We start from the raw sequence: 14468 nt of genomic DNA, 5'->3' as shown, positions 1-14468 counted from the left end.
ATAGATGCATGTTAGCACATAAGCTAATGCAAAAAATACTGGGCACAGACGTCAGTTCAACGTCTAGTTTTGATTTACATTCGGTTGAGCTTTCAACTAACGTGAAATGTCATTGGCTGTCCTGTAGGTTAAAAGTTGTGTGATTTTTTTTTTTTTAATGCCCTTACGTTGATTTTTTGCAAATCCAATCAGTTTCCCACTTTGATTCAACGTCATCACAGGAGGGGGGGTTGAAATGACGTGTTAACAATGTTGATTCAACCAATTTTTGCCCAGTGAGTCACTTTGGAATGCAAGGCGGACAGAACACAACAGTGAGGTCAAGGGTCAAAACACTGCAGGAATGAAACACTAAACAACTCTCCCTACCCCCTCTCTCTCTCTAGTCACTCTACAAACCAACGCTAGTGGGAGAGAATTGACAGAGATCAAGCCATTGTGGCTCTGCTATCTGCAAAATTAGCCACAATCACTGTTACACTTGGACTGAAATAGGTGCTGGTACTCATTTTGGGTGTCGGTACTGTTTATATTTAGGTGCAGAAGCTCCACAATACTTTTGAGCTAATATTCTCTAAGAGGAACAGGAGCTCAAGCAGTATAACATTTTAGGTGCCGGTATTCAGCTCCAAGTCAAGCACGGGTCACAATGGCATCATGTAACCTGTCCATGGACGAACCTGGCAGAGATCAACCTGAAGGAAAACATGGAGAGGAAAAATCTGAGACCACCCCTGTGGGCACAGACGTCAATTCAATGTCTATTCCACGTTGGTTCAATGTTATTTTATTGAAATGACATGGAAACAACTTTGATTCAACCAGCGTGTGTCCAGTGGGACATTCTGTTTTGAGATTTAAAAAATCCAAGAATAAATAAGATTTTTCTAGGCTACTATTTAATTACATAAAGACATAAGGGAACATAATTATATTTACTACAGCGTTAAGAATAAAATCCTTTTCATATTTTTCATTGATGTTCCAGTACTCTAGTTTTCTTAGGGTGTGCAGTGCTGTTCAAATGACAGTGCCTTAACTGCCTATTTATTAGCGCACACAGAAATTGGGGTAAGGGGTGAATAAAATAATTTTGGTTATTATCAAACAAACTGATTATAGTCTGTAAAAAATAGAGTACTAGTCATTATGATTGCCCATACCCCCAAATAAAGCCACACAGAGAACATCCACATTAATAAAAATAGGTACAATCTGTCATTTCAACAGCCTGATCCTGCCACATTGTTTGGTGAACTGAGGGATGGGGCTGGGGAAATGTAACCACACATTTTGCAGCTGGAGCTATGAATGCAAACCTTTAACAGACAGTCTGTGAGATTGACATGATATAGTTTGAAGCTATTGGTACAAGACAAATGACAAAAGCAGTAGGCTATGCAACCTTACTCCACAATCAATGCAACCTAAATCCATGTTTCAAATAGTTCCTCAATGAAGGAACTGTTTGAAACATGGATTAAGGTTACATTAGGATTTTTGGTCATCCTGAGACCTGACCAGAACCAGATAATAACCAGAAAATCTGATGGAGATGAGCATCTTCTCCTCATATCCGTCGTAAGTGAGTCCGCTACCTCCATCCTCCTCTCTATATAGTGTCATGATGTGGGACCCATATGGCCATCCTCTTGTTTTTTGGGCGTACAACACCTTCAATTTAACAGTTTTAATTTTCTACAGAAAAAAGGAGTATATGCAATGATGTTATGGAATTATATTTTTCTAAGTTTTCAAATATTGTCCCATGTCGTAAGGTTTAATATGAAGTATTGCATACTAGGTCGCAGTGTTGGTGAACCTTATTTAGTTGGCAACCTCTACAAAAGTTTGTCAAAAAGTGGTGTGTCTGACGTCACACTCCCATAATGCAAGCGCTCTGCAACTCCAGCGCCGCGTTGAAAAACCCAGGCCCCGAAAATAATAAAACTTAAAAAAATTGGAAAAATAGTTTTACAAAATATCTGAGAGAAAAGGACCAAGAACCGAATCGTGAAAGTTTTAAAGGTACGTTTACGCCCATTTTTAACGGAAACGTCCCAAATATACGCCTGCCAGGCTGATAGTAAAAATCTAACGTTACTCATACCGATCAAATTCGGTGACATGAACTTGCTGAATTTCTTTAGCACTTTTCAAATAGTAGTGCAACATGTACATTTATTTTCATTACTTTATGTAATTAAGGAAAACATAACTGTTTTGTTAGCGCTCAACACATTTTCAGAATACAAACGTTTAAAAAAATGTTTTTGAATGTTATCATCACGTCCTTATTTTCGTATTACGTTTCCCCATTCATTATTTTTCAACCATTGCTCATGAATTACACGAGTCCATTTATTGAGTTAAGTTAATTTACTTTGTGTTTTTAAGTTACTACGTGAATACGTTTTTGTGTGTTTTTGACTTCATATACATGCTGATCAGCGCGAGTTGATGATGAACCATATGCTCGTTGTATATAGACTTGATTCGTTTCCAAGTGAAACTCTCATACCTTTCTTTTCATTGTTCAGATCAGTGTCTTTTGTACAGTTGCCCCATCAAATTATGTAAAAAGGATACTTTTCTAATATAGAATACAAGGCTCATATCATATCAGGTTTCACTTGATGAATATTGATCTGCAGCACTTGCACAATTAGACTAACCATAGTAAATCTTCAACTTAAAAAGCCAAGTAATATATATTTTTTAAATATTACAGTATTGCCAAAGTTAAAATAATGTAAAGTGCATCGCTTTGGATGGGTGCTATACATGGGGTGTGTCCGGCATCAGCTTGACCCTGGTCATTTCATCACACAACAACTGTAGGCTGATCTTAACCTTGTGCTTCTTTATAGGACTGTGGTCATGCAAAATTGCCACTCACGTTCAACCGGTCCTCTGGCTCGTGTGGCTGGATGAGACAGGGCCTTACCCAAGAATTACCCTGCGGAGACACGCACACATACACACACAATAACATAAAACTCACACAAGCTCAGGGATGCTCACCCATATCTAGTCTGAGCCTTAGCAGCTGAGTGAGTGACTCTGCTCTCTTTGCCCAGGCCCTATTGGGTTGCTATGGCAGCTGCTGCTGCAGAACCCCCCCATCTGATAGAAGCTCGTACTGGAAAGGGAGACCGGCGGACAGATCCTCACCTGGAGAGAATACGAAACACTCCACTAGCAGCATTCAGCAGCATTCAACACCCTATTCTCCATTAATGGTGCAGCCAATGGTGTCAAGTTTTAAGGTCCTCTCTTAAAATACCCCATGAGTGTTTTGTCCGTCTGCTCATACTTATGGCCCGTCGCCCTCTGCAGAAGACCCAGCGCCGTTCCCTCTGCTAGAGCATGTTCCAACAGAAGGAGCACCTGAAGAGCCACTTGCAGGCCCATGACGCCAACAGGCAGGTGTTTCACTGCCAGGAGTGTGGCAAACAGTACAGCACTCAGTTGGGCTACCGGCGCCACCTGCTGGCCGCCCACGCCCCTGCCTCCAGCGCCACCATCCCTGGGGAGCTCCATTGCCAAGAGGGGGCGCCTGCCCTGCTGGAGCAGCTAGGGAGCCACACCGACAGAATTCCGCCACTGGAGGTCACCGCCACCGTCAGGGAGAGGAAGTATTCGTGCGAGCGCTGCGACCGGCGCTTCTACACTCGCAAGGATGTGCGGCGTCACGCGGTGGTGCACACGGGCCGCCGTGACTTTCTGTGCCCGCGCTGCGCCCAGCGATTTGGTCGCAGGGACCATCTGACGCGCCACCTGAAGAAGAGCCACGTCCAGGAGCCCACAACCACCACCCCCACACCAGCCCCCACCACACCTGGGCCCGTAAAGGAAGAGCCAAGTCCGGTGCAATGCAGCATGGGACCCTCCTCCAAGGAGCATGTAGAGGCCTTCCCCATTGACATGTACAGCAGTTACCCCCTGCAGACCATTTCCAATCCAGGCATGGGCCATCAACACCACTCCCTCATGCAGGGCTCCCTGTCCACGGCCATGGGGGTGGGCCTCCACATGCCAGGCCCCTCTCCCCATCCCCACCACCACCTCCCCCAGCAGCAACAGCAGCCTTATGGCCACATGGCTAGGTATCAGCATGGATCTACCTCATATCCCCGCACTGACATGGAGAGCTTCCTAATGGACCTGCAGAGCGGGCTGCCCCCACACCTGACCACAGCCTCCTCCTCTACCTCCTCCTCCGCCTCCCCTCAGAGGGAAGTGCTTTCAGAAACCCAGGGTGGCCCAGTGGCTGGGGACCCCCACCTTCTGTCCAGGAGCCCCGCTCTCTCCTCAGCCGAGCTGTCGTGCGCTGCTAACATGGACCTGGGTCCTCTTCTGGGCTTCTTGCCATTCAGCCTGCCTCCCTACAGTGCTCATATGAGTATGGGTGGTCTGGTGATGGGCTACCCGTCTACCTCCACCTCCACTGTGCCGCCCTCCTCCTCCAGCCCCCTACCCTATCAGGCCCCAGGAGGACTCACCTTCCTGCAGCCCCCACAACTTCACGCACCCCAGGTCCCCGGAGCCCACAACAACAACCAGCTACCTCAGGGGTTCAGCAATCCTGGAATGAGCACTTCCACCTCCCTACCTCGCTACTACCAGACCTTTCAACAGTGAGCAGCCTGAAACCATGTGACCCACGTGACCCCAGCACCAGGCCAAGGAACACTCCAAATATTCTTGAATAAAGCCTCCCATAAAGGACGAGTGTCTCGAAAGTCTTGAATATACGAGTGATACATATAGGCATCCAATGTGCTTGCATTTATTTTTTTTATGGGAAGAAAATGGGAATTGTATTTTTTTAATGATGCTAATTAAGCTTTCAGTAGCAATAGTTTTTGTTATGATGATGTTGAACACAAAGAACCACTTCATCAGTATTACCTCATCCGATAATAAGAAACTTGAGCAGAAGGAGAATAGAAAGTGTGTTTTAGCAACCAAAATGTTGTTTTATTGAAACCTGTTAGAAATAGGCCAAATGGTTGCACTTTGTTCAGAAAAGACCGCATAAGGTCTATACAATGTGGACATAAGTGCTGCATGACACCTGCCACTCATCTTGTTTTCCAATAATGTTAGTCACTTGTAATGACAATGGTCATGTTAGATATTTAACAGCAGCTTACGTAAAGTGTACTTGTGTTATCATGTTCTGCTTATTTATACAAAAACTAGAGATGTTTGATTTTTAAATCCCTTTAAAGCAGTTTCCCAAACCTCTATCCAGGACCCCCATTCCAATTATTTGGTCTGTTCCAGACAGTATTAGCAATCCTGATTCAAGTAATCAAGAGCTTGATTATTAGTTGACCAGTTCAATCAACTGTGCTTGTTCTGGAATATACCAAGTAAGTGGAATGGCAGGGGGTACTTGAGGAGAGGTTTGTCAAACACTGCTTTAGAGAGTGTTACTGAAATGGGTTTCATATTACTGCATATCATTGACTGTATCCTTTATTCAGTGAAATGTTGCACCGACGTCTTAAAAAAAATGCTACTGTTGTGCCTCTTGGGTGTCTACTCTATTGACTGGCTTTAAGCACTTAAGACATTATGAAAGGATAGAATTGATGTCTTATGAAATGTTTTGTTCCTTTTACCTCAACAACATGCTCTCCTAGATGAAGAGATGAATACAGAACTCTGTCCTTTGGGGTTAGGGTATATCATTTTAATCTCTTTCCTAGTTACTTTGGCTCTAACTTGTGCCATTAGATCTAAAGTGAAAATGTAGATTTTCTTAATCAAATTGCTTGTTTTGTTTAGATACAACAGACAGTGACATTGATTGACCCATAAACTCTCTACCTCTACCTTATCCTATTACAGTACCCGTTTCTTTCTTTGCGTGGAGGTAACTGTTACGTAAAAATGAACAATCAGTACGGAATAACATCTCTCCTCCTTGAACATTGTTGTCTCTTTTACCAGTACTTCTGTATTGTATCCTTTCCTGATATGTAGAGATCAGTTCCTCCACGCCCATGATGATTGTATATTTGTTGGCAGCGTTTTAGACAGACTACATTGCAGACGCCTGCCAAATCTCACAACACCTTCAGGTGTTTTAACATATCACCTAACCACATCATATGATATAGCAATCTGAGGCCTGACTGCGCAGTCAATTAAGTAGCATGCAACCATTGGTTGATGCAATGCAACTGTCTGAAATGTAGTCAGCCTGGAACGCGTCCTTTGACTACCTCAGAAAAGAGCAACTTGTAATTGCAGAGAAAACATTTGTGTAGAGTTTATTTTTGTCAGTTCAACGAACGCACACTTTATAGTAATAGATTTGTATTGAGGTTAGCTTAGCATATTGACGAAAGGATGTTATGCCCAATAGTTAAGTTCCCATCATATTGTATTGAATGAGGATTCCATTTAATTCAATTGCATTGTTGCCTGCAGTAAAATTAGCTGGAAGCGTTACTAGTATGCAGGCATCACATCCTCGTTAGCTCTTAGGACAAGGCTCTAGCTTTTTGTTCCATCACCCTATAGAAGAAGATACAAAACAAGAATTGCTGAACTGCTCTTATCATATTATCTTTGAAGCATTTTCTTATTGTATGAATGTAAACAATAAAGTACCTATTAGATTGGATTGGATTGGTTTGTCGTTATTGAGTTGCACAGCGGTCTAAGGCACTGCACCTCAGTGCTTGAGGTGTCACTACACACACCCTGGTTCGAATCCAGGCTGTATCACATCCGGCCGTGAATGGGAGTCCCATGGGGACACAATTGGCCCAGCATCGTCCGGGTTTGAGTGAGGTAGGCCGTCATTGTAAATAAGAATTTGTTCTTAACTGACTTGCCTAGTAAAATAAAGGTTACGTTTAAAATTACAAAACAATTTCACTATTTCCTTTATAGATGTAGTGTCATATATTTTGGCATGAATCCGCTTCCATACATTTCCACACAAGACAAAATATTAAAGTACAAAATTGCTGTTCAGTTTATGAGTGAAATTATGTTGTGTAGCCACTATTTATTCACACACTGTCCAGTTTTGTTTACACAGACAGACCATGACAAGAGTACCTTCTCTGACTGATTATGTGGGAGGTCTTTACAAGTATGCAGTTTGTCCAGCATAGGTCAGTACAGATTTCACAGGGGTGACATTGTAAGGCGGCAGTGCAGGTACTGTATTAATGGGTGACATTGTTACGTTGCTATAGGTATTGTATCCGTCTCCGTATCCAGAGAGGTCAGTTCCCCACCGCTGCTGATCTTCTTGAATCTGTTGGCTGCTGCTATCGCAATGTAGTTTTTCTGTCAACAAGCACAGAAGCACATTTACAACAAAGTGAGCAGGGCAGGAAGGTTGGATGCGTCTCATCAACAATGGTTGGCCGGAAACAATTGACATGACACAGCTGATTGCAGTGCAAAGAGGATAAAACTACCATAATGTGAACAATGTGCCTTCCAACTACAAAACCAACTAAATGAACCACACTGTGTGGTGCAGGAATTCTGTTTAACTGACCTTCCATAGTTTCTTGGCCAGGTATTTCTTCAGCAGGACCTGGGACTTCAGTACTATATTGCTGCCCTTGGCCTTCTCTGCAATGTTGTTGAGCCACGGATGTCTTAGACACTGTAAAGCACTCATTCGCCCTCTGGCCAAACAGGGAACACGGTAGAAGTATAACTAATAAACTGTAATAATCATCACAATCATGAGTGTTATGATTATTATTTCAGCTTTGGCCCTCACCCCCTCTCCTTGACCAGAAGGTGGGAGATAAAGTCCTTGGCCTCTGCTGAGATGTGCTCAAAGGCCTCATCCTCAAAAGAACAGTTGGCAGAGAGGACGTTGTTGAGGGTCTGGCTCTCATCATCACCCAGGAAGGGTGAAAGGCCACTTAGACTGCGGAGGATGAGAGGAAGGAAGTGGCACATACACATGAAAACAGGTCACAATGAAAGAGCATGCATGGTAGGGACATGGGGGGGGTGAATCCTAACTCCCACTTAAGTCACATTTTTACTTAGTCATGCATTGATGTCAATGGGACACTAAGTAATAATGTTACTTACGTGGAAGTAAATTTGCCCCATACAACTTACGGTTTAACTTAGATGTTAGGGAATATGAGGCTTATATTTTAGACTCACAGCATATAAGTGACAACCCCTAAGGTCCACATGTCTGTGGGAAAGGACACAAAATCAAAGTTGACCACCTCTGGGGCCAGAAATTCAGGGGTTCCAAAATTGACTCTGAGCTTCTCCCGCGGCCTGTATCTGATTCCGAGGAAGAAAGAAAATTATTTTTCAAGGTTCGTTTTGAGAAAGCTGCTACCAATGCTCACAATAAATCCCCCAGAATCACACCCACAGCTGAAGAGAGGCATTACCTTCTTGCCAGCCCAAAGTCGATAATCTTCACCTGATGGCCAGTTCGATTCACACAAAGGATATTCTCCGGCTGTGAACATCGGAGTGTGCAAATTCATTTGGATAAATTAACCATTGATTACTTTTCTTACAACAACACACATATGGATGCCTCTGAGTTACGGTGAGACTGACCACGATGTGCTTCAAGTGGTAATTAAAATGTGCCTGGCATTTGTGACGATGGTGAGCCTTGAAATCTGGAATGCACATCCAGTCCACCATACTCACTTTCAGGTCGAGGTGGAGGACGTACATCTGATGCATGTAGCTGACCCCTTCACAGATCTGCTTGACAAACACCATGGCGTCCACCTCGGTCAGTGGTGCGCTCTCATCCACAATCCTGTCAAACAGCTCCCCGCCCTCAACACTGCCACACACAGACATCAGGTTGACCAACTCCACTGCTCCTTTCTCCCCTTTCCATTGTGTACTTTTGATTGAGGTATACTGTATGTAATGCACTTTGTCTTTGTTTTAATAATGTATCCATATTTGTGGTGATTCAGTGTTCCGTATCTATGTCTCTGAGTGTCTGTACTTTGTACTTTAGTGTCTGCTGCCAGCAAACCAAATCCCCCCTCAGGAGATCATTCAAGTATATTAATTAATTGTTAATGTATTGTTCCCTGTTAAATGATTTGTAGAAGCACTACAGTGTAATGGAGATCTTGCTAACCAATGACACTGAATAGCCGAGTGGAATATGAGCCACTTACTATTCCAGAATTAACACCAGCTGGTGCTTGGCCTCAAAGGCCTCGTAGAGCTGGAGGATGTTGGGATGACTCAGCTGGTTCATTGCCTGCACCTCGTTATTTGCCCTTTCCTGAGAGAACAACACAGGCAAATGTGTATGTGAACATACAAATATGTACCTCACTCACTCACTCACCTTTTCTTTAGCAGTTCGTGTGTTGATTATCTTAGCTGCAAGCTTTAGTCCAGAGGATTTTTCAGTGCATTTGTGCACCTTGCCAAAGCGTCCGCTGAGGGAAAAATATGTTTTTCTTAACTCATTAACACACAAACCCAATAGCTAGTAGATAACATCTGGGAGATTACTAGTTCTACCACTATTCCAGACCAGTAGGCTACAGATGTCAGTTTACCTCCCCAGCACCTCTCTGGTGTGGATGATGAAGGTGTCAGATGAGGGGTTGGATCGCAGAGACACACAGCGGTGAAGGAAAGGAGCTGGCTGTGGGGAACGTCATCTGAGAGATAGATAGAGAGAGAGAGATTGGGAGGGCAACACTCATTAGCACATTGTCAGTACACATCTTTGTATAATAGCATACTAATCCCAAAATTATCAAACACACTAAGGCCTTTTGTGCACGGAAGTCAACAATCACCTATGACCTTATGGCAAGTTTTGGTAAGGGACTTGGGCCAGGTCCTTTCTGCTGTAGTAGGGACTACTATGATCTGTATTCCACTGGCTGCAACTGGACTAGCCCCTCCCAAAACACTGCAGGTCTTCCCAACAGCAGGTCTACGGGCAGGGCAGACAGACTGGGGCTTGGGCCTTGAACTCTGGAGCCTGGACCAGAAAGAAGGCCAGCACAATCAGAGCAGAGTAGCATTTATAATTTGTATGGTGGAAAGCAATGTGATTCAAATTGGTGGTGGATGTGTTTTTCACATATAGATCCGATATCCAATCATTTATCATTTTTATTAGTATGTATGTTAGGTGATGAGTAAGCGCCTTTACCTCTGCAAGGACTCTGCACAGCTGTGTACTTGTCTGAGGGAGGAGCTTTCCACAGTTGGCATAAGGACAGCCAACCCAGACTGCTTTTTTGGTGCGGGGGCGGGACTTGATGGAGCTGCTGCTTGGTTCTCCGCCACTGTGGTCCTCGTCTCAGTCCTTGGAGTGTCCGCCATTGATGGGACAACCGCTACAGCTGGAACCTCTCTCATCCAACCCCTTTTAGTTTCACTCTGTCTGTGGGAATCTGCTGCCATTGGTTGACCTCTGACCCCCTGCTGGTTCCCTCCAATCCACTGCTCTCCAACACAGTCTCTTTGCTCTGCTCCCATACCAGCAGACACCCCTTAAGTAATATACAGTTATAGTCGGAAGTTTACATACTCTTAGTTTGGAGTCATTAAAACTCGTTTTTCAACCACTCCACATTTTTTTGTTAACAAACTATAGTTTTGGCAAGTCGGTTAGGACATCTACTTTGTGCATGACACAAGTAATTTTTCCAACAATTGTTTACAGACAGATTATTTCACTTATAATTCACTGTATCACAATTCCAGTGGGTCAGAAGTTTACATACACTAAGTTGACTGTGCCTTTAAACAGCTTGGAAAATTCCAGAAAATTATGTCATGGCTTTAGAAATTTCTGATAGACTAATTTACATCATTTGAGTCAATTGGAGGTGTACCTGTGGATGTATTTCAAGGCCTACCTTCAAACTCAGTGCCTCTTTGCTTGACATCATTGGAAAATTAAAAGAAGTCAGCCAAGAACTCAGAAAACAAATTGTAGACTTCCACAAGTCTGGTTTATCCTTGGGAGCAATTTCCAAACGCCTGAAGGTACCACGTTCATCTGTACAAACAAAATTACGCAAGTATAAACACCATGGGACCACGCAGCCATCATACCACTCAGGAAGGAGACGCGCTCTGTCTCCTCGAGATGAACGTACTTTGGTGCGAAAAGTGAAAATCAATCCCAGAACAACAGCAAATGACCTTGTGAAGATGCTGAAGGAAACGGGTACAAAAGTATCTATATCCACAGTAAAATGAGTCCTATATTGACATAACCTGAAAGGCTGCTCAGTAAGGAAGAAGCCACTGCTCCAAAACCACCATAAAAAAAGCCAGACTACGGTTTCCAACTGCACATGGGGACAAAGATCATACTTTTTGGATAAATGTTTTCTGGTCTGATGAAACAAAAATAGAACTGTTTGGCCATAATGACCATCGTTATGTTTGGAGGAAAAAGCGGGAGGCTTGCAAGCTGAAGAACACCCTCTCGACCATGAAGCACAGGGGTGGCAGCATCATGTTGTGGTGGTGCTTTGCTGCAGGAGGGACTGGGGCACTTCACAAAATAGATGGCATCATGAGGTAGGAAAATTATGTGGATACTGTATATTGAAGCAATATCTCAAGACATCTGTCAGGAAGTTAAAGCTTGGTCGCAAATGGGTCTTCCAAATAGACAATGACCCCAAGCATACTTCCAAAGTTGTGGCAAAATGGCTTAAGGACAACAAAGTCAAGGTATTGGAGTGGCCATCACAAAGCCCTGACCTCAATTCCATAGAAAATTTGTGGGTAGAACTGAAAAAGCGTGTGTGAGCAAGGAGGCCTACAAACCTGACTCAGTTACACCAGCTCTGTCAGGTGGAATGGGCCAAAATTCACCCAACTTATTGTGGGAAGCTTGTGGAAGGCTACCCGAAATGTTTGACCCAAGTTAAACAATTTAATAGAAATGCTACCAAATACTAATTGAGTGTATGTAAACTTCTGACCCACTGGGAATGTGATGAAAGAAAAGCTGAAATAAATAATTCTCTCTACTATTATTCTGACATTTCACATTCTTACAATAAAGTGGTGATCCTAACTGACCTAAGACAGGGTATTTCTACTAGGATTAAATGTCAGGAATTGTGAAAAACGTTTAAATGTATTTGGCTAAGGTGTATGTAAACTTCCGACTTCAACTGTATGTCTATCCATTCATATGGCAATGCTTTCTGTGTTCCTATCTATCATATAACTCATAAACACCCATCGAATCCATGAATGTTGGTCAGCTCAATCTAGCCAAATGTAGGTCTTGAGCTCACAGAGTATGACATGACTATAGTCATACCACTAAAATGGAAGTGAGTTACCTTTCTTTGCAGGAGCGATAGGAGTCTGTTGCTTTGTTTCCTGGTGTCTGTTCGTCTCAAACTGATTCAGGGTCTCAGCCTGAGCATGAGAGAAACAGAGGCAGCTTGAGCATATCACAAGGTGTGCCACTGACCAATCATCAACTAAAAGGCTTGTTTTATGTTTTGCCAATTAGAGATATGAAGTAGACACATATCCATGCAATGTATACACAAAACCATTGACACAATGAAGAAACATATTATAAGAGTACCTTTTCCGTGCTTAATGAATCACTGACTGGCAGAGATGCTGTCCTAAGTGACTCCTCGATGGATGTCACCGCTTGGTTCTTCGTCACTGTGGTCCTTGTCTGAGTCAAAATCTTTTGAGTGTCCGCCATTGATGGGAAAACTGCTACTGCCAGCCGTGTCAATGTTTTCTTTGCATCCGTCTCTATCAAATAACACACCAATTGAATCCACCCTGGATTATGGTCACCTACATTTGGTCTGGAGCTCATTGAGTATGAATAGTTACCTTTCTTTGCTGGGGTGGTAGGAGTGTGTTGTGTCTTATCCTGCTGTCTGTTTGTCTCCAACTGATCCGGGATCTCATCCTGACCATGAGAGAACATAGCACCGGACAGACTAAAACGGTTGCTTTATGTTTTGTCATTTAGATATACATGTTTCCCATGTTGACATGTATCAACATGGAAAAAGACAATGCAGTGTATACACAACCATTCACACAATAAGGAAACAGACTCAAAGTACCTTAGAAGTGACTAGTGAGGTCTTGGCTGGCAGATATACTGTTCTAGGTGATGGCTCAATGGGTGGGGCTGGGGCAGCTTCCTGGCAGGTGTGGGGGTTCCTTTGCGCCAGACCTCATTTTCAAGACAAAATGGAATTATCCTCAAAGGAAATTGGACACAATTCCTACAAGCCTCTGGCATCTTCACAGTAGCATGGATGTTGTTGTAACATCAACATTGTGTGAGCAAAATCATTGTAATTCATGTCCACTTCACAGTTATTAATCTCCTTTGAAATGCAGTTTGAAACTTTAATGCAGATACACGGTATTGGTTGAGACATTGAAATACTAAACCATGGGTCAATCCTGTAGTGAGCTCAGTCAAACTTAGCTTGTCAATAACAATACAATACTTCCATGTGTAATTTCAGATCGATTGAACGTTACCTTTGGCCAGGGCCTCTAAGGTCCTCTGCATCTCACCGATCTTCCTCTCAAAGTTCTCTAGCAGCCTGGACTGGGCCACAAGCTGCCTTTCTGTTGCCTCTGGCTGGCCGCTGTGCAGACTGCAGGTGGAGCAGATGGAACAGGAACCTATTTGTCTGGAGAGGAGCTCATCTAACTTGTGACTCAAGTCATCTACTTTGGCCTCTAGGACAGGTAGGTTTGTGGGGAGTGGGACAGGTGGCGTACACCGCACGGAACCCATGATGAACAGTGGTCCTCAATAGGCCTCCGCAAAACACAAGCCTCTAGACTAGAAGACATAGGCAGAGTTATCCTCAAGAAATGAAAAGGCTGGTTACAGATTATAAAAGTCAGTACAGTTGGTTACAGCTCCCTCCAAAAATATAAAGGTTGGCACTCTTCAGGCCTCCTCTCAGAGCTCTTAAAATTGTACCTACCTTTTAGATCAATGAAAGCTGTAGAAGGCAGAGTAGGAAGAATCTCAGATCAAGAAAAACCAGTATTGGTGAGAGTCAGAGAGTAAGGGTTGGTCCTGTCCAGAGAGCAGAATGCCGCAGTGAGCTGGTTTGCTCCGTTATCTCTTCCAGCGACAGCCTCATGATCCAGAAATAGGCAAGCGAGGGGCAAGGGCGCTGAGGGTTGTGAAACAGTAGCAGATAATGAAGGTATGCATGTCAGGCCAGACAGACGTCAAGAGGACATACGCAGTTCCTCTGATGAAGGAGAGCATGTGCACACAATTCTTTTTTTAATTTGGGCATAGAAGGCAGTGATCCAAATGTCTGGGTCTTGGCTAATCAAGTTGCAACCAATCCTTTCCAGGCTTGGACCAGACTCCTAATTTACATATTTATTGGCGTGTTAATAAACTATCAGATACTGTTCCACAATTAAACTATTCCCAATGAGCTGATTACTGA

At 43.5% G+C, this 14468-nt stretch overlaps 2 protein-coding genes across 2 annotated transcripts; one reads left to right on the top strand and one right to left on the bottom strand.

Annotated features, from left to right (window-relative positions):
* The first annotated feature begins 1859 nt into the window (after positions 1–1859).
* LOC115102219 (zinc finger protein PLAGL2-like) lies at positions 1860–6643 on the top strand. Its single transcript, XM_029621904.2, has 2 exons — positions 1860–2028; positions 2871–6643. The coding sequence occupies exon 2, from the start codon at positions 3370–3372 to the stop codon at positions 4642–4644; it is 1275 nt and encodes a 424-aa protein (XP_029477764.1). The 5' UTR covers positions 1860–2028; positions 2871–3369; the 3' UTR covers positions 4645–6643.
* A 357-nt stretch (positions 6644–7000) lies between these two features.
* On the bottom strand, positions 7001–14190 carry mylk2 (myosin light chain kinase 2). Its single transcript, XM_065005369.1, is given in 17 exon segments — positions 7001–7320; positions 7538–7670; positions 7769–7921; positions 8170–8298; positions 8412–8482; positions 8683–8824; positions 9174–9283; positions 9350–9443; positions 9567–9671; positions 9797–10000; positions 10175–10493; positions 12339–12417; positions 12593–12774; positions 12859–12937; positions 13098–13210; positions 13528–13837; positions 13986–14190. Coding segments are annotated over 16 exon segments (2283 nt in total). The 5' UTR covers positions 13790–13837; positions 13986–14190; the 3' UTR covers positions 7001–7212.
* Between the last annotated feature and the right edge of the window lie 278 nt (positions 14191–14468).

The sequence above is a fragment of the Oncorhynchus nerka genome, linkage group LG20 (genome assembly GCF_034236695.1).
Source record: "Oncorhynchus nerka isolate Pitt River linkage group LG20, Oner_Uvic_2.0, whole genome shotgun sequence".
NCBI lineage: Eukaryota > Metazoa > Chordata > Actinopteri > Salmoniformes > Salmonidae > Oncorhynchus > Oncorhynchus nerka.
The sequence above is the reverse complement of the archived record's forward strand: the minus strand, read 5'-3'. Positions and strand labels throughout refer to the sequence as shown.